At 47.3% G+C, this 24347-nt stretch overlaps 1 protein-coding gene across 2 annotated transcripts in view; it reads left to right on the top strand.

The window, feature by feature from the left end:
- The window catches only part of PDS5B (PDS5 cohesin associated factor B), an 813886-nt gene that overhangs the window by 331017 nt on the left and 458522 nt on the right, over positions 1–24347 (top strand). For both annotated transcript variants that reach the window (XM_069205557.1, XM_069205556.1), the window contains exon 17: positions 9594–9709. In XM_069205557.1, coding sequence (XP_069061658.1) covers positions 9594–9709 — 116 coding nt within the window. The remainder of the gene's footprint in view (positions 1–9593; positions 9710–24347) is intronic.

The following is a 24347-nucleotide window of genomic DNA, read 5'->3' as shown; positions in this document are numbered from 1 at the left end:
CAGTGCTTATATAGGCACCACCCCAGGTCACTGATAGCCGTTCCTTTAGTTTTTGCCAACAGTCATGGATGCAGAGAGCTACCTTGCTCACTTTTGGCCAACTTTTTCTTTACTTTCTTTGAGGCATTTTTTCCCCAATTGCTTCCAGTGCGCTTGGTACATTTCCCCAGCAAAACCTGCAGGGAGTGTCTGACGGGTGTCTCTGGCTGATCCTCTGTTGGTCTTTGTTTCTTTGGGGCGATCCATGACTCCAAGACCTGCTCTGACTGCATGTTGATGCATTCGATGATGACTCTGGAACAGGAGACAAAGCTCCGCATGGCAGGGCATTGGAAAACCCTATGTCGCACCTGGTCTTGTGGAAGATCTTGGGCCCATTTTGGAGCCATTTTCGCATCTGATTGTCCTCAAAGTCAGTCATTGTCGAGTAAGTGAAGGTAAATTAAGAAGAAGCAGTGTTGGACTTCTCCGGTGCCAACCGGCCCACAACAGCCTTCTGGCTCTTACAATGTGCCCCCGACCTTTGGCAGGCCAAAGTTTGAAATGGACTTTAGGGGGTGACTGGTCTGAATACTGGGCATTTGACCCTACTGCTGATATTACCCAGTCTTTCCAGGAAGAGAACTTGTATGAGAAGTTGGGAGACGAAGCGGGCTGGACACCTCACCAGACCCTGGTTTCGTCTCACCACCTGGCCTGGTCACAGAGTAGAGTGCATTCTATGCAGTGGTTATGAAGAGGGCAGCTGAGGTCCTTTATCTCCAGCCTCTATCAGTGGAAGTTAAAACTAATGTTTTGGCTGAAATGCTTCCAACGGGACACATCCATTCAGAGCTCATACTTCCATTTAAAGAAGCCCTTACGAATGTCCTACTGGGGACTTGGTCCAAACCCTGTTCAGGGGTCCCAGTCAACCGAAAGATTGCCGATTGCCATCATCATGCGCCAGTGGACCCACTGTTACCCATCACCCCAGCACTGAGAGTCTGGTGTGGCAGACTGCAGCTGCCATGGTTAACCCAAGTGCATTCCCTACCACTCCCTTGTACGGGGAGTCCAAGAGGTCAAAGACTTTTGGGAAGAGGTTTGTCTCCTCCACTAATCTGGGCTTGCAGTTGGTGAACACAGCCACAGCAGTTTTAATGAACCAAAACACCCATGCATGTTCGTATTTAGTGGTGCAGGTGCTGCCGTAGATCTGAAGGAGGCTTGTGCAATTCTTACACAAGCTATGAGTCATGGCTGGGATGCAGCGAAATTCACCATCTAGTGTGGGTTGAATTCCTCAAACACACTACGCATGGTCCTGGGATGCATTGTGGCTCTTTGGCACCATACTTAATTGCGGTCAATGAGCTTTTCGGGAAATGTCCAAGCGAACCACGTGGTCCTGTCCTTTGGTTCTCACCTGTTCAACAGCAAGGCAGATACAGTGCTGGGGTGCTTTAAGGACAGCAGGGTGAAAGCTCAATCTTTAAAGCTCAATCTTTGGGCCTGTCCACTGCCCCCTCCAACCGCACTCTTCACCCCATCTATGGCTGTTGGAGAGGTTGTCAGTCTGTTACACAATGCCACCCATCCCCACAGGGCCAGCGGCCTTCCCAGCCTTTTCATGGCCATGGTTCCCACAAATCTCGTAGGAACGAGGGACAACATATAGAACAGTCCTCCACCTGCCCGCCACTGCATAATCCAAACCTAATTAATGTGCCCTCTGCGACACGCCATCATCAGGTCGGAGGCAGAATGGGACTTTTTTTTTTTTTTTAACCAGAGTGGCAAGCTGTCACCTCTGAGAGGCTCGCTACAGGCAGACATCACCCACCTCCAGACTACAGCAAACATTCTGCATTTGTTGGTGTTCACTATCATTGTGACGAAGTCACACCCCACTGCTTCTCAAATGTGACCTTTCATTGGCGCCATTCTGGACACAGTGCAAATTTGCGCCATATCTCCGAAGCGGAGAGTCCCGAACATTAGGGCTATGATCCAGATATTTCTGTCTCAGACCTGGATTTTGATAAGACGGACTCTGATAGCCTCCTGCATCCTGTTGGTGAAGCATGCCAGATGGCATGTGGGGTCTGTAATGGGATCCTGAAGTGACAGTAGGCACAACACCAGGGGAATCTCTCCGATCGTGTCCATATTTCAGAGGCGACTGCAAAAAATCTTCATTGGTGGTTGCTGAAGCATGATTCGGTTAGCGGCAGACACCTCTCCGTATCCCTTCCAGAGTTAACAGTGGTGACTGATGCATCTCTTCTGGGATGGGGTGGCCACTTGGGAAAGGTGGTGATCAGAGGACCCGTGTCTCCAGTGGAGACCTGGCTCCACATTGCCCTGTTTGAAACTGAGGTCAATCCACTTGGCGTTGAAAGGCTTCCTGCTATCCATCAAAGGGAGGCTGGTTAAGGTTTTCAGGAACACCATTGCCATGTGATATTGCTACATGCATTGCAGGGTAGGGTCATAGAACCTGTGCCAGAAGCCCTGCACCACTGAACATGACTGAACGTCAGGACATCCTCCTGCTCGTACAACGCCTGCCAGGATCGCTGAATGCCAGGCTGACGAACTTGGCCACAAACTCTCTGCGGAAAACGAAAGACATCCACAACTGGAGGTGATGCAAGATCTCTACTAAGAAATGGGAGAACCTAGGATTGATCTGTTCCCCACCACCAAGAATTCATAGTGCCCAAATTTCTGTAGGTAACCCTATTGATATTGCTCCTGCTCCAAGTTCTCAAAAAGATACTATGATTGGGCCCAAGTCACCCTAGTGTTTCTAGGCAGGGCATAGAGCGTATAATATCCCAAACTCCTGAGCCTGACCATCCATACTCTTATCAAGCTGCCTCTTAGGGAGGATCTCCTGTTTCAGCAGGAGAGTAGGGTCCTGCACCTGAACATGTGCACATTCCACTCTCATTGAGTGACGACAACAGAGTGTTGATTGTTGATGTCATTCTGGCAGCTAGGTGTCCATCAATAAAATCTGTATATGCCCGCTTTTTGGACAAGTTTGTGGCTTGGTGTTGAGCATATTTACCCACTTCACACCAAACTGTCTGAGGTGTTACCCAGACAGTTTGGTGGTTTTGGCCCAGCAGTGAATCCCAAAAAAAAGCTGATCGTCCAAGCCAGTTATTCTTTGGTACTATCAATCCGAGCAATGGGGTTTGTCCTCCTCCTTAAAGATGTTAGCGGGAACAAAGATTGTTGCAAGGGTGATAGTCTGACTGACGTGAAAGGCCGCTCACCCATGAGGGAGACTTGAACAAATAAATGCCCTTTATGGCCTTTTCACCCTCAAAAGACTCATCTCCTCCCGGGGCACTTCCTGTGGTTGGGTTGTCAATCGACCACAAACAGAGAAGCTGTCTTTAGGGTCCATTTGGACTTCTTTAAAGTGGACTGGGGAAGAAAAAGTGTGGTGGCAGAGAGAACACCCGTTGTAATCTGCCACAGCCTGTTCCTTACCTCAGCTCTGGCATTCATTTATCAGTGGCAGGCTTCTCAGCACTCGTTTCTCAGAGTGTTTCATGCTTTCACTAATGAGATCCTGGGCTCCAACACTTGTTCTGATTGCTGCTAAAATCTTCTGTTTGTTATCAGTTTTGCTTCAAGCATAGAGCTCTGCTCACTGTAGTCTTCTTTAGTGTTTCTACTGCAGCTCTTATTTTTCCTGAGACACTGGTCTCCAACAGCTTTCGTCCCCTCCCTTGATGGGGAGAGAAGACCACCTAGCATGTTGCTGATGCAATGCTCTGAGAAGCTCTGGCATCTCAGAGTCTACCTGGGCACACTCCATTTTTTCTTCTTCTTTTTTTTTTGTGTGTGTGTGGGGGGGGGGGGGAGACACAGCAGGTAAAAGGTCTTGAGGTAAGTCTCTGGCGCTTCAGTCGTGTCAATTTTTTAGATGTTGTTAAATATGTATGCATATATTTAATAAACCTCTAGAGTGATTAATATGTTCTCTCCTCCCCCCCCCCCACAGCCCACCCACCGCAGTATTGCATTGAGATACTTTTATGTGCTTTATATTTATTGTACTTTCAACATCCCTATTTTACCTCCCTGTTAAGAAAATTGGTTTATTTAGATGTAATGGAGCTGACTGGATGTTGGGTATATGTGTTTGCTTTAACATGTTTTCTGAGTCTGTCAGCTCCTTCCGTTTAAAGTGAACTTTGACTGGTCATCTCAAATAAATATTCAGTTAAAGGTCAAAATGGAAGAGTAACTTGTTTATCTAAATGAATTACTACAGAACCTGTGACCCTGTGCCACTAGTGGTAAATAAAAGTACTTGCTACTTATTGTATGTTTTCCCCAAGGGGTTAAACATCTTTTGCATGGCCATTTTTTATGCGCTTACATGCTGAGGCTTGTATCTGGGTATTCTGATAGTCAACACTGAGTACTGTTTTAGTGGGTGAAATCAAAAGGCATCCTTGGGGACTGTCATCCTCACAGGTCTTGTGCAGATATTTAGAGTACCTCGAGGAAGGTTAAATTATGTGGTCCAGAGACCATTTCTCCTGGTGCCTAAAACTCTGCCTTGGCAGGGTCTGGTGGCAAAAATCTAGGAAAGGTGTGCCAAAGTCTAGTAGCCAGTGCCCTTGAACCTTCTTTAAGGATATTACCTGTTCCCCAACCTCCTGCACGGATGTCTTAAGCTTGCTTTGAATGTGGTATAAAGCCAGTTACCCCTAGGGCTAGTGCTACTAAATCCACACTGGTCGTCAGAAACTCTGCCCTCTCTGGGCATGTAAGGGGATATAGTTTCATGCAGCTGTAGCAAAGTATTTTTACATTAGGTAGGAAAGCATATGTTCTACTTCAATTGACTTCTCTTGCTCTTATAGGCTGGCCAAAATTCAATCAAACTCCTGAATCTGCTATCTCTCCCATCCCCGATTGTACCCCGTTCCCAGCTATGCAGGAAATTGAGCAGTTAGCCTTGGTGCAAGAGACACTAATTTGAGTTTGAGTTTACAAATTGTGCGAATGCCGTAGGGTGTCTTGGCGCTACCAGCATACTATGTTTTACCACAGCCCAAAAATTACTGTGTGGATGTATTATAAAGATTCTGTGAACAGCCAAGAATTCAAATGCTTACGAAAAAAGACTGCATTTTCTTGACACTTAAGTGTCATAGGCAATCTATTCCAGAGGCGACTGGTAGCATAAACAAAACTACAACCTTCCCATCTCGCTTTCTTGATTCTTTGAACCTGAACTGTTCTAGCTATGTCAGATCGAAGTGGTCTTAAATTTCACATACCAGGTAAACTTATTTGTTTTTAGATACTCCGGACCTTTTGCGTAGAGTGTTTTATGTGCCAAACATAATGCCTTAAACACAGTTCTCTTTTTATCTGAAGCGCCAGTAACGCTCTGCCAGTGCTACCATAGCAGATTGGTACTATTGAGACATTTCTCCCCATATTTCTAACTCATTAGGGCCATTCCTCCCATGTTTCTAGCTTATTATGGCCTCCTTCTTCAAGATAATAGTGGCACTACAAGTGCCACTGCCAAGAAGCAGGTTGAGAGTCGAGATTGCCTTGTGTGAACTACTAGGAGATTCCTCCTACAGTTGTGTAGGACTGATGAAAGGAGAGCATGACATCACATGTGGCAATTCCAAATCTCATAATCGCATGAGTTTTTATAAGTCTCCAGTATGATTTCTGGCTTTACGGTCAAAGCTGATAATACCAGTCCAGCTTCCGGCTTGGGTGTCCATAGCTCTGGGAAGGTGGATTCCAAATGGACAGATCTGATTCCTTTAACATTCAGATCAGAAATATCTGGTTCTTGAGTGAACTTGGCTTGTGGTATATCTAAACTCAGGGCTCACTACCTCACCTCCTCTCAAGACTAGGGGCCTGATTAAAATTTCGGCAACTGTGACAGATATCCCGTCTGCCAAAATATAAATCCCATTGTTTCCTATGGGATTTATATTTCAGAGTTCGGGATATCAGTCACCGTTGTGATTAAGTAACCTGTCCACTGAAATCTAACTTGGGCCCTTGGTTTCTGTATGCCTTGGATGCTGAGCTAAAAGCCAGTACCTTGTACAGTCCCTGATGTCTCTGATATGCCCCTGACACCATTTCCCTGCCTCCTTCAACACTGTTAATGCCAATCCATCCACCGTGTCTGAGCCCATGCCCAGAAACTCTTGGTGGACCATTGTTGATTTGAAATCTTATAGTGCAAAGCACAACCACCAAGTAATAGACCATTTTGATTCCTGGCAACAAACTCATAGAAAAAGGTTTTGAAAATGCTTCTGGGCCCTTCAAATAACGGAAGGAGCAGTGCTATTGCCGTTAGCAAAATGTAACCGAAGGCCAGAAATTGTAAGCACAGGACCCTTCATCCAACCACCTGGTGCTATTCTATGGTAGCCAACACCTGTGAGGCTCTGCCCATCAAGACACTTCACTTTTGTTGGAGAAGAATGGTGTCTGTGTTGGCGGCAGCCATTGCTGCCTTACTATAGCTAATCATACATACTCAAAGTCTGGAAGAAACCATGTTGCAATCCATATGGTTTGCACTGTATTGCACGACCACTGCCCCCTTTCCCCATACCACCAATTTCCCTGCAGTCCAACATATATGCAGTGTACTGTGCCAAAAAGATGCATCTTTTCAAGTGTGTCTGACCTAAATAGGTTAAGACTAAAATCCTAGCTTGTCGTCTTCACTTGTTGTACTGTTAATCTTACTTTCTCTGTCTTTTGTTAGGAAGAGTGTTAACTTTTATGCTTAAACTGGGGAAACAAGTGGCTGAACAAAGCCTACTGTCTTGGGATCTCACTGGTGTCATTGAAAGTCCATGAACACTGATTGACTGTATATAGACAGATCATAAGGTCTGATGCCCAAGAAAGCTTCTGATAAGCAGGAAGAAATGTGATTCTTCCCATGATTAGACTCTACAGCAGTACAAGACTGGCATGGTTGCAGCCAAATTGCTTAAAGTTATCTGAGCATTAGCAGGCATACTTCAGTTTTTTTCCATCCAACAAAGGTTTTTCTGACCCTTTTAAGGCCAAGCCTTCTGTTGTAAACTTCTGGTAACTCTTCCTTCTTCCTCCGCCTCCTTATTCTTGTTTAAAAACAATTGTAAATTGCCTCCTCAGGGTCCTCCTGTCCTCTACAGCTCCATCACTCATCTCTGTGGAGCAGACAGTGTTCCATCAACATCTACTTCTCTACCCAGACCACCACTGATTAATGGTGACTTTGCTAAATTAGTGTGCTGTACAATGCATATAATTAAATCCATCCAGGCCCAAGTTTGTTGAATGGTTCCTACTTTTATGTGCAATAGGACTCATCTTGGCCTTCTTCCTTGGAACGTGAACTTGAATACTACTCCACTTCCTACTTGCGAGGAAATGGGACATTCCATCATATTGCAGCTCTACACAGTGTCAACCAGTTCATCCCCGCCCCTCCAACGGAAGCTCAAAATGAAAACTTTGGCTCTGACTCTTCCAACTGTCTTGACTCCTGGCTGTGTTCTGTGGACCTGCAGACACACATGAACACTTGATATGATTTAGACATCCTGCTGTTACAAAGGCATGTACTTCTGTTTAAATGGGGGAAACTAAAACAACTAGTGCAGGATTCTAGCTTTATGCATAAAAGCAGCTCTGTAAGCATTCACCAGAATTCGGTCCCTTCTGACTCCAGAAAATGACATGATCCCTCCCCCTGAAAATCCCTTTTCAACTCCAATCAGTTCCGTTTTCAGTCTCTTTTTTTATGATCCGACTGTATTATATTCGATTGTGCTTTACTCTTTCAGCGCTCCCTATGCTTTTTATCAGTTTGGGCTTCAACCTACCGCCACTCCGGCATTAGCGCCCGCCTTGGGCCTACTTTCCGTTTGGCTCTGGCATTGATAGAAATGGTTCCCAGATGGAAGAAAACCCCATTCTGCTTCAGTCCTCAGTGCCATGCTAATTTCCCGCTCATCGATCAACACCTCATATTCAACTTTTGCCTCGCTCCAGATGAACGTAAGGCTGTCTGTTATGCCTGTAAATCATTTCCATCTAAGAACATCCTTCGGGACCCAAGTGCTCGTTGACTGAAAATGGCTTAGAAGGTGTCTGACAACACCCCAAACCTTTTCGGGAAAGAGTTTGCCGAGGAGGAACCAATAGAACAGGAGGAGGACGTTTTTTCTATCAAAGACAGCTCTGAGTCAGATGTAGAGTTTGACATTGAGAGCCAAACTCAATGTCATTGAGAGCCAAGAACTTTACTCTGCCCAGCTCATGAGTACTGTATCCCCTGCTCTCCCACAAAAACTCTCCAAAAAGGTCCTACAGCCTGTTCGAGAGGTTGCTGGTCCACCACTGCCATCAGGCTATGATTGGTATCGAAAGACTGTTTTGGCCGCCCTGCCTTCCAGCTTGGCACCTAAAATGGCCACAAAGTCTAAAGCCTCAACCTTGGCTTTGACCTCGACCACCTCGGACCGGAGATCGTTTTGGTGTCGATCCAATCCTCAGGACCAAGCCGGCTGCTTCGACCTCTGCACTGACCAAGATCCCGAAGCACAAATCTTTTGTGCCGAAGCCTGTGGAACCAAATAGTTCAAAATCTGAAGAATCAGGCCAGACTTCCACCAGCGCAAACGTCAAACTCAAGAAGGCATTGGCCGCATCAGCGCTACAATTTCCTGTCCTGTGATTCCAAAGAGGAAATTCACTTTTTAAGGGTCTCTGGATGCTCCTGTCCCTCAAAAGGGGAGGACAAGGGTACTAGCCCAGCTCACCAGCCGTCTTCACCGCCTCCACCACCTTCATCACCCACCCTGAGCAGAAAATGTGATGTACCCTATAAGCATCTTTTTGTAGTGTGTAGTGCCACAGTTTCACATGCGCCTACCCTCCTCCACCAAAGCGTGTGACTCTAATCACTTTCTTTCCTTTTCATCAACCAGATTCCTTTTACAATCCTCATGTGCACCATATTGCGTTTACTCACCATTCCAATCTACCCTTAGCTGCTTTGTGAAAATTAATGTAGCATGGATTTGGTGCTCTTGCGCTTTGCCAATTACGGGAGTCACCACATACCTTGGTGACTGAAGACTTCTTTGAAGAAAAACAACCTGCAAACGTTTGAGTCTAACACTAGATGGCAGGAGTATGCAGAGCATGTGAATCTACAGCTTTGAAAAGGTGATATGCGGGCAAGTAAGATTTTACTTTCTGCTCTTCCCCACCAACTTCAGATGTGACTCACCAAGTGTTGTGGTTTAAAATGTTTAGTACAACTGGTCAGAAATGATCTTTGTTTAAAATGAAGACCGTGGTTTTGAATATCTTCTTTCGGAAAATTAATTAAATACCTTTTCTTTGGTAAGCAACGCATATGCTTCTTTATAGACTTTACCCTGTGCAATATTAGAGATGGGTAGTAAAAAATGGCACCTCATGGCTCTACATTAAGGTAGTAAAAATTAAGTTTGGTATATTAGCAGAACAGCCATGTGGCAAGTGCAAATAAGAGTGCTTATGCATATAAATATATATTGCAGCGTGATATTACGAAGAAGTTGGGGAATCCGAAGCAACCAACAAATCCTTTTCTGGAAATGATCAAGTTTCTTCTGGAACGGATAGCCCCTGTACATATTGATACAGAGTCCATCAGGTAGGAAAATAATTTTTTTGTCTTTTATTAAAAATGCAGATAATTTAAAGTTGATCTGAAATACCAGCTGTCCCCAAGTTGTTCAAGAAAATGTGGTAGTGTAGAGATAATTGCAGAGTCACTGCAAAAGAGCAGGAGGACAGTAGGAGCTTAAATTTAATGGTGCAACATATTGCATGAGTGAAAAGCAATTCATGAGCCAAATCTTTGGTGCTAAACCAGGTAGCTGTTTCATTGAACTATTATCCTTTAACTGCAGTCAACCTAATATAGAGGACTTGCCCTTATTAATTCTACCTTCTGTTTTTATGGACCATATGAACATTGGTGATATATATTGTGTAATATACATAGTATGAACTTAAATACCACATTGAATCTTTGGTAACTGCTAGGAAAACGTTTCTTGGAAAGGCTATAGAGAGACTATCTGATAAACCATTATCTGATAGAGATCTCTAGATGCAGATTCCTTATCTATGAAATTTCCCCAGGAAGATTGTAGGGAGCAATACCCCTGTGCACCAGTAGACGGCATTGATCAGCTCTGCGTCTATCGTAAGCATCCTCCGTGCTGGAAAGGATGTTGCGAGTCCTAAATAAGTACCACTCAGGTGGTTTCTTTCCGTGCAGGCCTATGCTGATTCAAAGAGGACTACCACTCCATCAAATTTTGACTGACCTTTTTTGGCTATTCGTCTAGCTTTTTTTTTTTTAGAAATATTCTCCTGGGGCATCGAGGATGTCTTCTAGGAAGACAGGATTCAGGCCCTGCAAATCATGTCATCTAGTGATGTTTTTGACGGACCCAAACATTGTGTGTCATTGGTGTTTGGAGCGCGACCACAATCTGAAGTTGTCCTCAGAGTGCCAGGCCATGCATCTGAAGTCTTTGAGGGTGCAGTCCCTAAAGCTGATGGCACCGGCATGCAACTCTGCACGGGTCTCGTTTGGAAAGACCGGTTGCGGAGTCTGAAGTAGTCATCGTGCCACTCCAAGTCCTAGTGGCGATAGGGTAAGTCGAAGCACAGGAAAAAATCCAGGAGGTCGAAATACTCTTCGACTTCTCCTAGTCTTTGGGCAAAAGAGATGAGGGAGCATCAGCGCTCTAAGCCTCATTCTGAGGAACCTGCGCTTGAGCTGGCTCTGTGCCTCCTGAGTTTCCAGGAGACTGAGCAACCCCTCCGCAACTTCAAGAAATTTATGATGCCATGCGCCTCATTTTTGGGCAGGCCAATCCAGCTGAAGCACCTTTGGGCCCCGTGGGGCCCGTTCAGGTTCCCCTCTGACCCTGGCGCCGAGGGACTCCCAGGGATCCATTCCTGGATCAGTGGTATCATCTCAACCTTACCTGATGATGGGTCCCCGATGCCCTCTGTGCCCACGGGCGTCACCGTCCCCAGTATAATTCCCGACTCCGATACAGAGCCGGATGAGCGTTGTATGACGCAGACTATAGAGCCGGCAGGAGCTTTGCCTCCTTGGTCGGATCCTGAGCCCTGTTTCTCTTTGCTAGGCTTTGGGGATGAATGGGAGAGAGGTCGCTGGACCCTTCAGAATACCAGTGTTATCAATCTGAAATGGTCTGCCATGAGGAATGAACACTTCTCTAGATGTTGGTATGCTTTCTCCCCTTGCTGTGCCTACGAAGGAGGAAGCCTCTTAAGCTATGGTAGTGAGGAGGGTGGCTGAGGTCCTGGACTTTCAACTCCTCTCTGTGGCCTTCGAGACTAATCTCTTGACAGAGGTCTTACAGACGGGAGTTCCACCTTAGAACCTCTACTCCCGTTTACCAATGCCCTCACTGACATTCTACTGGATATCTGGTCCAAATCCAGCACAGGGGTGCCTGTGAACAGGACAATTGCCCACCACCATGACCCCACACCTGGGGACCCAAGTTTCTTGACTCAACGTCCCACCTTTGAGAGTTTTGTGTAATCTCCCCCACCAGCCTGTAAACCCTCCTGGTCTGCCTCCCCCCACCAAGTACCAGTTGGCGGCAGGATTCGCCATCACCTGCCCAACTGGCAATCCATCACTTCAGACAAATGGGTTTTGCAGGTAGTCCGAAGAGGCTACTCCCTCCCCTTCTAAACTACCCCTCTATCCATGCCACCATCATACAATCGAATGACAGGACAGAATGGCTCTCATGACCATTGGAGACATAGAGAGGGTTCCGATAACAGAAGTAGGTTGTGTTTGCTATTCCAGCTACTTTCTGGTCCCCAAAAAGGGCAAGGCCCTAAGCCCTATCCTAGACCGTCGATCCCTCAATCTCTTCATCAAGAAGGAGAAGTTGGAGATGCTCATGTTGGGTCAGGTCTTGTCTTCCTTGGATCCTAGAGACTTGATGGTAGTGTTGGACTTTCAGGATGCCTATTTTCATATTCCCCTCCTCCCTTCCTATAGATGTTACTTGCGGGTTACGGTAGACCACAAGCATTTTCAGTTCAATGTTCTCCCCAGCGCCCCTTGGGTGTTCACCAAGGTGGTGGCCTTGGTTGCAGCGCACCTATGGAGATTAAGGGCTTCAGTCTTCCCCTAGCTCGACTACTGCCTTTTGAAGGTGGGCTCACCCCAGGCTGTCGTCTCCCACCTTCAGACTACAACGGACCTCCTGCAATGGGTTCACTATAAACCTGCTGCAGTCACACCTGAGACCCTGCCCCCCCTACTTCCCCCCCCCCCCCCAAAGTTGCATCTCTTTCACCGAGCTGTTCTGGACACAGTGCAGTTTTGGGCTTATCATCCCGAGAGGTAAGTCCAGGATATTCAGTCTATGATACTGATGTTTCAGCTTCTTTCCTGGAATTACTGTGAGGCTGCTGGGTCTCATGGCCTCCTGCATTCTGCTGGTGACACATGCCAGATGGCATGTCCATGCTCTGTAGTGGGACCTGAAAATCCAGTGGGTGCAGCATCAGGGTAATCTCTCCGACTTGGTCCACACCGCAGAGGGAATTGCAAAAGATCTGCAGTGGATAACAAACCGCAGTTGGGCCAGGGGCAGATCCCTCTCCCTTCCCCAACCAGATCTGACAGTAATTACAGATGTGTCACTCCTGGGATGGAGCGGCCATCTGGGAGAGGTGGACATCAGAGGAATCTGGTCTCCAGCAGAATCGGGACTCCACATCAACATGCTGGAACTCCATGTGATTCTACTGGTATTGAAAGCCTTTCTTCCCTCTGTCAAGGGAAAGATAGTGCAGTTGTTCATGAACATCACCACCTCCATGTGTTATTTCACCAAGCGGCTTGGGGTCGTGGACCCTTTGTCAGGAGGCTCTGGGCCTCCAGACGTGGCTGGAACAGCAAGACATATCACTGGTTGTTCAACATCTATCGGGCTTTCAACGCCACAGCAGACAAACTCAGGTGAAAATACCTAGCGGACCACAAATGCGGTCTCCATCCAGAGGTGGCACAAGGTCTCTTTCAGCAGAAAGGAGAGCCCTGGTTATATCTGTTTGCCTCCATCAAGAATGCTCAATGCCGGCAGTTTTGTGTGCTGGAGTCTCTTCCAGATAAGGTGTTACCGAAGGTAAGTGACTTGTCCTTTAATGCTAAATCAATGTATTAATCAGTATCAATTACACAGCATGTATAATACAACTCATTCAACATTATGGGGGTCATTACAACATTGGCGGTAAAAGCCGCTTATCGCCGTGCAGAAGACCGCCAATACAAAATCGGCCACAGCTATTATGACCCACATCTCGGAATCCGCCGAAATTCAGACCCACACAAGTCTGCCACACCAAAGGTCAGTGATAAACTGACAAAAACAAAACCTCCACCGTCACGCCAACAGAAACACGCCCATGCTATCACGACCCACGAATCCACCCGGCGGTCTTTCAACCGCGGTATTCCATTGGCGGTACACACCGCCGCGCTCAAAATACACACACATCTCCAAAACACTGCCACATTGGATAATTCCAAATACACACACCTGATACACATACAAACACCACTCCCACACACCCAACACAATATAAAACACACACCCACATCACCCACAAACCCCTACGACCAAAAATTATTGACGAAGGCCAGAGAGACTGCACAGCATAGACAACCCCACCACACAGAGGCACACAACACCATCACCCACACAACATCCACGCACAAAACACCACACACCACTACACATCACCACACTCATCACCACATACACCACCCCACACATCACCTACACCGCCCCATGGCACGGCAAAGACACCCCAGGTTCTCCGAGGAGGAGCTCAGGGTCATGGTGGAGGAAATCGTACGGGTAGAGCCACAGCTATTTGGATCACAGGTGCAGCACACCTGCATAGCTAGGAAGATGGAGCTATGGCGAAGAATAGTCGACCGGGTCAACGCAGTGGGACAGCACCCAAGAAATCATGAGGACGTCAGGAAGAGGTGGAACGACCTACGGGGGAAGGTGCGTTCCGTGGTCTCAAGACACAACATCGCGGTACAGCGGACTGGCGGCGAACCCCCCACCTCCTTCCCCACAACTAACAACATGGGAGGAGCAGGTCTTGACAATTATGCATCCTGACGGCCTCGGAGGAGTCGGTGGAGGAATGGACTCTGGTAAGTCAAATCTTAACTATCATATCCCCCACCCTACCTGCATGCAATCAAAGACCCCCACCCTCACCCCCTCCCCTATCACTCAAACTCCTCACTAATGTACTAATAACACAAACCACACATCCCAACACCAAGCCCTGCATGACACAACAAAGCATGGACACCCCTCACTAAAGCATGCCCACTGCACAGACCCATAACACCCCTCCCCCCCCCAACCATCATCACACAAACCCCCACACAGGAATGCTAGCACTGGGGTACACGCTCACCCACCCATTGCACACCCGTGACACACACAGATGCAATAATCATGCTTTTACACCCCTGCAGGACCACTACCCAACGTCACCAGACAGGAGGGTCCAGACATCTCTACCCCACCCACAGAAGAGGCCCACAGTGATGACAGCAGCTCTGTCCAACTGGATCCAGATGACCAGCCCGGACCATTGTGGGCCTCGGGACAGTCGGTTCCCCTCACACAGACACAATCCAACACAGACCTTCCAGCCTCTGGTAACACCAGCACAGCACCCACCCTGCGGGCCCATACCTCCGTACCCAGGACATGTCAATCAGCTGTGTGTCCACCAGTACAGGGAGCCCAGGATAACCCACCACCCCAACAACAACAGGGACCTGGGGGCAGTGGTAGTGGGCACACGGTCCAGGGGACGGAGGCCCAGGAACACAGGGGAACTGGTAGGGCTGCCGTGCGACAGGGGGCAGACAGGCCAAGGGAACCCACTCTCCACGAGGCCCTCTCCTCCATCATGGGAGCCTACCACCACTCCCAGGAGACGATGGCTACGGTCCTGGCCAAGTTTCAGGAGACCCAGCGCCTGCAGGAGGAACAGTATTTGGGGTTCAGGGAGGAACTCGGAACCATCAGCTCCGCCCTGGGCACCATCGTAGGGGTGCTGAAGGACATAATGAACACCATGAGGGACACCGTGGCACTCCAAGGGGCCCCTGACACTAGTATTAACGATGAACTGCCCACCACCTCCGCCAGCGCTAGTGGACAGGGTGCCCCGCCACAGGACCACCACACCAGCACCCCACCCCCTGCAGACGGAGAACCACCCCGCAAGCGGTCCCTGAGATCCAGGAACAGGACAGAGCACGATGGCAAGACCCCGCCAAGAAATGAGACCACCCTGATTGTCATCCCACTGTCCCACTTTGTAACCCTGTCCATATTGGAACTGCCCCAGCTCCACTTCCTATGCCCATATGGGCAGTGCACCTGTGAGACTAATAGACTGGACTCTGCCATGGACTTTCCTCCACCATCACCCCTCACCATTTTATCACCCCCTCCAATATTTAGCACTTCAATAAACACCCTTGAAGCACAAAACAATCTGGAGTCAGTATGTGATTTTGAAAATGTGTATTAGCTATGACAGTGACAAAATCCGTTCTCAAATGTAATGTCAACATACCTATGTCACACATCTCAAGTCCATGAAGAATGCAAGCAGATGACACACGTTGGTAACCACACCTGTGAAAGCGTATGGGAAATGTACAACTCAGTTACCAAATACTGCTTGAAATTGACAGACAGGATAGAGGTAGAAGTGTGAAAGTACTTGTAGTAGGCAAAAAAGTGTTCTCACCTTTGTGTCACTGGAAATATTGCTGGATGACTGAGTCCCTGTTGTTAATGTCTTCTTCCTCTGCTTCCTCCTCATCACTGTCCACAGGCACCACAGCTCCCACAACACCGTCATCTGGACCATCCTCCTGCAGAAAAGGCACCTGGCGTCGCAAAGTAAGATTGTGAAGCATACAGCAGGCGATAATGATCTGGCACACCTTCCTTGGTGAGTAGAATAGGGAACCACCTCTCATATGGAGGCACCTGAACCTGGCCTTCAGGAGGCCGAAGGTGCGTTCGATCACCCTCCTAGTCCGCCCATGTGCCTCATTGTAGCGTTCTTCTGCCCTGGTCCGGGTATTCCTCACTGGGGTCAGTAGCCATGACAGGTTGGGGTAACCAGAATCCCCTATAGCCACACACGATGCTTCTGGAGTTGACCCATCACATAAGGGATGCTGCTATTCCGCAGGATGTAGGCGTCATGCACTGAGCCAGGGAACATAGCATTTACCTGGGAGATGTACTGGTCTGCCAAACATACCATCTGTACATTCATGGAATGGTAACTCTTCCGGTTCCTGTACACCTGTTCACTCCTGTGGAGGGTGGGGGCAAAGCCACATGGGTCTCATCAATGGCACCTATGATGTTAGGGATATGTCCAAGGGCATAGAAGTCACCTTTAACAGTAGCCAAATCCTCCACCTGAGGGAAAACGATGTAGCTCCTCATGTGTTTCAGCAGGGCAGACAACACTCTGGACAACACGTTGGAAAACATAGGCTGGGACATCCCTGATGCCATGGCCAATGTTGGTTGAAAAGACCCACTTGATAGGAAATGGAACACTGATAGCACCTGCACTTGAGGGGGGATCCCTGTGGGATGGCGGATAGCTGACATCAGGTCAGGCTTCAACTGGGTACACAGTTCCTGGATTGTGGCACGGTCAAACCTGTAGGTGATGATTAAATGTCACTCCTCCATTGTCAACAGGTCCACCAGCGGTCGGTACACCGGAGGATTCCGCCATCTGTACTGCCATTTGTTAAATTTTGTTTTGACCAATGACTTTGTGTTTCACCACTGCGCATATTAGTTGCTCAATGTTCACCAGTAGCACATGGTATGTTTTGTTCAGTTTAGCCGCCTATGGGCTTTGACATGGCATTAGCCATTGCTTTCTGTATTCTGTTTAGCCGCCTATGGGCTTTGACATTGCATTAGTCATTACATTCTGTATTCTGCCTATTGGCTTTGACATGCTGTATCCAGTCTAGCCGCCTATTGGCTTTGACATTGCATTCCTATTGGCTTTGACATGATGTATTCAGTTTAGCTGCCTATTGACTTTGACATGCTATTAGATATTCTGCCTATTGGCTTTGACATGATATTATACATTGCATTTTGTATTCAGCTCAGTTGCCTATGGGCTTTGACATGATATTATACATTACATTTTGTATTCAGCTCCGCTGCCTATTGGCTTTGACATGATATTATACATTGCATTTTATATTCAGCTCAGCTGCCTATTGGCTTTGATACATTGCATTTTGTATTCAGCTCAGCTGCCTATGGGCTTTGACATGACACTAGACATTGCATTTGATATTTAGGTTAGCTGCCCATTGCCTTTAACGTGGAGTTAGACATTGCAGTTGAGAATCCAAGCTGTATTTTTCCAAGCTGTGTTTTTGCACCAGAGAACCAAGATGTTTTTCTCACAGTAGACTAGACATGATAAGAGAGAGTACATGGGTGTTGTTTTTCTTCGCTTGAGCCTGGGAACAGGAGTAGTCTTGGAGACCTGGCCAGTCTCCAAAAGGCTTGCTCAGTTTTCCAGGTCTGAGAGGAGGGGGCACACCTTTGTAACGAATGTAACAGGCTGCAGAGAGTCAGATTCGAATCTGCCGGACCTCGTGCTGGAGCTTGGCGCCAGCTGCCAGCAATCCCGTGTGGGTAGATGAATCTCTTTCTCGCGGCTGACAGGGGTCATCAGCTTGCAGACCTTAGAAAGATGAAGCTGTAGATAGTTTCCCACACGGTGAAGTATTTGTTTTGCTTTGCATTCCATATCTTATAAATATAACCTGCTGTGTATATTGCAAACTGATATATTTTGTTTGATTAACGCGGGCTTGAAAGCTACTAATTTGTCAACATAAAAATTGTGGTTGGGGAAGAATTAACAACAATAAAAGTCTTCTTTGACCTCACAAGTGCATTTCTAGTGTGTTATGTTAGTGCTTAGAAACTAGCTAAGAGGAAAGCACTACAATTGGTACCAGGAGTGGGGTCGGTCATTAAGAGGTGATTAAGAGGGTGTTGACGAGTTGGTAGATTTCTAAGTGCACACTTTAAAAGTGTAATTGTTTTTGTTGTTTGGAGAATTACAGAAATTGTTTTTTTGTTTGGAGAATCACAGTAGCACGGCAGACCATGTCTGGGAATGCATGTGTTAAACTGCCTGATGGTGCTACGAAAAACTGTGAATTGTTTTCTGTTTGGGGAATTACAGAAGCACTGCAGACCATGTTTAAAAATGCATGTGTAGTTAAAATGCCTGATAGTGTTTTGAGAAATAATTTCTGTTGGACATATGTAGAAAAAGTGTCTTTTGGAAGTAATGATGACAGAAAGGTCTGGATACCTTTATCTGCTTACAGAGAAATGCAGGAGAAATGTAGGAAGCTGGAACATGAAAATAGGAATTTACGTGAGCAAATTAGCCAGGATACAATAATTCAAAATAATTCTGAAAGTTATAAAACTGCTGTTGTAGAAGAATCTTTCTTTTCCCATTCCAGTAATGAGGGGGTTAAGACAGCTCCGAGCTGCTTTGAGCCGTGTGAGCCAGGGTTTTTGGCAGTGAAAGCGCATTCCTTAACTGATAACACGAAGAGAGACCAGAATGTGATTTACGAGTTACCGTTGCAAAATGCACAAGTAAAACGAAGGATTTTAGAGCAAGACACCCCGAGTTTCATTAGCTTGTTTGATTTTTTGAAAAAGAATAGCCCTCATTTGAGAGAAATCCTAACACTTTTGTATATGGTCACTGTGAAAAATTATATGCAGTTGCGCGCTTGTGATTTGGCAAATGAAATAATGCAGACTTTAGGTTTCTGCGCAGTGCAAGAAGGAAAAACTGATGTACATTTAAATCAAGAACAAGGGAAGAAAATAGTGCCCCTAGCTAGAATCATACAATGGATCTGGTACTTGCAAGACAGGGCTAGAGTACCACAGGTAAAAGAGTTACCAATGAAATTGTGTGCACCATTTGAATTCGTGTCCACTGAAGATAAAAAGCATGTTTGTTTTACTAATGATTCATTGACTGAAATGTTGTTTTCTGGCACCGTAGAAGGAACAGCGTTGTATAATGTGTGTCAGATTTTAAAGCAAGAGCTACGTGAGATGTGTCATTTTTACGCTGATTTTTGGTTTATTGCTAATGTTTTAGCACCTAACTGGTTCAATTACCTTGCAGATGTTAATGAGAAAAATTCAGAGAGAGAAGTGTACACCCAGAATTCTGCCTTAGTGGGGATGGCTAAGTGGGTGCCCCAGAAATGTGAACAGCTGAGAGAAAAAGCCACTTACAGGTGGGCAGAGATGAGAGAGATGCACATTCCCCTAGATTTGATAAAAACTGTGCAGCACGCACAAAAGCAATTTGTCATGCAAGCAGTCACAGAGCAGTTGGGGAGAGGAAAGTTACCAGAACAGAAATGGCAAATTGATCAGGTTTTAGGGAGAGTGATTGTTGCAAATTACCAAGGAAAAATCGAAATTATGCATACAAATTGGAGACAGAATGGCCCAACTTGACAAAAATGCAGTGAATGGAGGTTTGGTAAAGAATGAGTCTGCCCCAGCCCTTCTGACAGTGCAAGAAAAGGGAAGCTGTGGCGCAGCAGATAAAAACCTCAGTGCTGATGTGTGGGCTGAAGCCCCAAGTGATCCTCCAGAACCTGCAGAAAATATAACAAAGGGCCTCAAAAACGTCCTGCTGATTATAAAACAGGGAAAGAAAGAGGAAGGGTGCAGTTTAAATGAAAAATGTTATTTGCAAGAAAAGTCATACCTGTTTCTTTTGCAGATCCTACCACGTTTCGCCACTGTCCCTGAGTGTGCTGTGTGGTCCCCTTTCCAGTGTGTGCGTGTGGGGTCGGGGAAGGGACCGAACCCCCAACCTGAACCTGGCTGAGTAAAGTGCCAGCACCATGGATCCATTTTTGCGCAAACTGCGCCTTCAGTTCAAGTTCAACTTGTTTGATTGCATTCTTCCACTGGAACTAAGCTGTGTGTTTTTTTTTTTTTCTCCCTCTCGTATGGAACTCTGACTTTTGCTTACCTTCCAGCATACCTTTCAGGTGGACCGTGCATCTTTTACATGAGTAGAACTCATGCCACATCAAATTGCTAACACTGTTGAATTAGAGACTCATTCAGAGTACAAATTGCTCAGTCTTTTCTATGTAGATGTATCTGATGTGAAAAGTTATGAGATCAATGTGTTAATTCACTTCTATTGCTTTACAGGGATTGCTTTGATCATTCAAATCTGACTTGCTGATAATGTTTTTTTGTGCTGATGTTTTTTGTTTTTTGTTTTTGTTTGAAACAGGAGATATGTGAAACAAAAATTCATTGGTCAAAGGGCGGAATGTACTGCCATTTGTTAAATTTTGTTTTGACCAATGACTTTGTGTTTCACCACTGCGCATATTAGTTGCTCAATGTTCACCAGTAGCACATGGTATGTTTTGTTCAGTTTAGCCGCCTATGGGCTTTGACATGGCATTAGCCATTGCTTTCTGTATTCAGTTTAGCCGCCTATGGGCTTTGACATTGCATTAGTCATTACATTCTGTATTCTGCCTATTGGCTTTGACATGCTGTATCCAGTCTAGCCGCCTATTGGCTTTGACATGATGTATTCAGTTTAGCTGCCTATTGGCTTTGACATGATATTATACTTTGTATTCAGCTCAGTTGCCTATGGGCTTTGACATGATATTATACATTACATTTTGTATTCAGCTCCGCTGCCTATTAGCTTTGACATGATATTATACATTGCATTTTATATTCAGCTCAGCTGCCTATTGGCTTTGATACATTGCATTTTGTATTCAGCTCAGCTGCCTATGGGCTTTGACATGATATAAGACATTGCATTTTGTATTCAGCTTAGATGCTTATTGGCTTTGACATGACACTAGACATTGCATTTGATATTTAGGTTAGCTGCCCATTGCCTTTAACGTGGAGTTAGACATTGCAGTTGAGAATCCAAGCTGTATTTTTCCAAGCTGTGTTTTTGCACCAGAGAACCAAGATGTTTTTCTCACAGTAGACTAGACATGATAAGAGAGAGTACATGGGTGTTGTTTTTCTTCGCTTGAGCCTGGGAACAGGAGTAGTCTTGGAGACCTGGCCAGTCTCCAAAAGGCTTGCTCAGTTTTCCAGGTCTGAGAGGAGGGGGCACACCTTTGTAACAAATGTAACAGGCTGCAGAGAGTCAGATTCGAATCTGCCGGACCTCGTGCTGGAGCTTGGCGCCAGCTGCCAGCAATCCCGTGTGGGTAGATGAATCTCTTTCTCGCGGCTGACAGGGGTCATCAGCTTGCAGACCTTAGAAAGATGAAGCTGTAGATAGTTTCCCACACGGTGAAGTATTTGTTTTGCTTTGCATTCAATATCTTATAAATATAACCTGCTGTGTATATTGCAAACTGATATATTTTGTTTGATTAACGCGGGCTTGAAAGCTACTAATTCGTCAACATAAAAATTGTGGTTGGGGAAGAATTAACAACAATAAAAGTCTTCTTTGACCTCACAAGTGCATTTCTAGTGTGTTATGTTAGTGCTTAGAAACTAGCTAAGAGGAAAGCACTACACCATCTCCTCACGTGTCCCAGCTGACGGTGCCAAGGAAGGACAACAGCGACCACAGAGTCAAGCAACTCAGAGGTACGTACCCACAGCTACACAGAACACGAAACATATTCCAAAAAGTTGTCTGTATGTGTGTTGAGTCCAAGCCCCTAGGTATGTGTGACGCAGTTGAAAATGAAGCCATGTGGGCCCCTGAAATGGCAGCTGCCTGACCTCTAAACTGGGACAATGGGATGTGAGGTAACTGCGCTGGCGTTGTACACCGTCGCGGTAGGCGGTCGAAGACCGCGGCGCAATGCTGCATTGGTTAACATTGGACCCTATGGGTCCCAGGAGCCAATGACGAAGTGCGCCGGCGGTGATGATATGCACCGCCGCGGACGTCACCGCCATTTTCTATCTGTTGAATCACTCGATACCTGATCTTCGACAGGAGAGGACCTATACTTCAAGTGCTGCTGTGACCTCGGTCTGGAAGAGACAATGGCTTGTGCATCTGGGGAAAGGGCCCCTGCCTTCACTGCACAGGAGTTGGAAAAGCTCGTGGACTGGGTCCTCCCCCAGTACACGCTACTCTACGGTCCTCCAGACCAACAGGTGAGTACACAGGGAGCAAGTTGTATGGGCTATGCCTGAGTGGAGAGGGCTGGTTGTAAGAAGGGAGGGGGCAGAGTTCTGTGAGCATGAAGGACTGTGAATGCATGTGCCACATGGCAAGGGTAGGGATGTGGGCCACTCACCTCGACAGTGCACTTGGTAATGACTTCTCTTCTTCCCCTGTACATGTCATGTAGGTCAGCCCCCACCAGAAGAAGGATATTTGGCGTGCCATCGCCAAGGACGTTCGGACCCTGGGGGTCCACCAGAGACGGGGCACCCACTGCCGTAAAAGATGGGAGGACATTCGCCGCTGGAGCAAGAAGACGGCGGAGGCTCAGCTGGGGATGGCCTCCCAACGTGGGAGGGGTGCCCGTCGCACCATGACCCCCTGATGTTCAGGATCCTGGCGATGGCCTACCCTGAGTTGGATGGGCGCTTGAGGGCATCACAGCAGACACAAGGGGGTGAGTACAACATCATTCAGCGGACTTTGCGTGCAGTGAAGGTGTCTGGGTGGGGAGGAGGGCTGTGGGTTTCCCTAGGCCAGGGCGAGTTCCGTAGGCTAGGCCCCTCCGTAATGCAGGCCATTTGCCACTCCACCCCACCTCTGTAGAGTGCCAAGTACAGGTATACATGCCCCTGTGTCATCTGTGTGCTGATGTCCACCATAGCCATGTAGGCCATATCCCAGGAACTGCATCATTAGAGGCCAACAGCGTGGCGTAGTGCAGGGGGCTGCTGTGTCTGTATTGTCCGCCAACTGTAGCGGTAAGCCATGCACTCAACCTGTCTTTCTTCTGAGTCCCCCCCCCCCACCCCCCCCCTCCCTTTTTGTGCTCTCCCTCTTCTTTTGTGCCTCAGTATCATCAGGCGGAGGTACAGTGGCACCGGAGCATGAGGGAGCTGCATCCCACATGGCTATGGAGGGCCACACCATGGACTCTGAATACACCAGTGGGACGGAGGGCGAGGGGAGCTTCACGGCGGGGACAGGATCAGCAACCAGCGACACGGACTCCTTCCCCTGATGGGAGCTCCCTTGTGGTGGCGGCAAAGTCTGTGCCCCCCACTTATACAGGTACAGCCGCCACCCCCCCTACCAGCACCGCCCTCCCAGCAGCCCCTCAGCCTTCGTCCCGTGCCCGCTCACCCAGGAGGGTGGGCATCACCTTCGCCCCAGGCACCTCAGCCCCTGCCCCGATCACCTCTGCTGCCCTCAGTGAGGAGGCCATTGACCTCCTCAGGTCACTCACTGTTGGGTAGTCTACCATTGTGAATGCCATCCAAGGTGTAGAAAGGGAGTTGCAACACAGTAATGCATTGCTGGAGGGCATTCATTCTGGTCAGGCTGCCCTTCTTCGAACCCTGCAATCTCTGGCCTCAGCACTGATGGTGCTCCATGGTGTCATTGTTCCTCGTGGAGTGTGTAGAGGTGAGTGTTTTCCCTTTGAAATGGCTCTTTCCGCCGTCTTTTTATGCACGGTGAATCCGCCCCGGAAAAGGTGGTGGATTGGTAGGTTGTGATACTGTGGGCGGTACTTTGTCTCCCGCCTGTCTGTTGGCGGTGGCCGCCGCGCTGTTTGTCTGCACCGCTGTGGCAGTCGGAGTGTTAAAGTGGCTGTCTTTGTTGGCGGTTTCCGCCACGGTCATGTTTCCCTTTTTTTTCCGCCGGCCTGTTTGCGGTCTTACCGCCGCTTTAACACCGGCCGCCGGGGTTGTAATGACCCCCATATCCTATTTTTAACATCACCCAGGCTAACCTACTCTGAGAAAATAAAACAGTGACTCACGAGGAGCTCCAGTGATGAAGCACAGAAACATGGCTTGAATAAAATCATCAGACCAATAAATTCCAGTCAACTGTGACCCTCACCCTAAACCTCTGGGAAAACCCCACCCATTGTTAATGTA

This window comes from Pleurodeles waltl, chromosome 8 (genome assembly GCF_031143425.1).
Source record: "Pleurodeles waltl isolate 20211129_DDA chromosome 8, aPleWal1.hap1.20221129, whole genome shotgun sequence".
In the NCBI taxonomy this organism is placed as follows: Eukaryota; Metazoa; Chordata; class Amphibia; order Caudata; family Salamandridae; genus Pleurodeles; species Pleurodeles waltl.
This window is presented reverse-complemented; position numbering and strand designations above follow the sequence as displayed.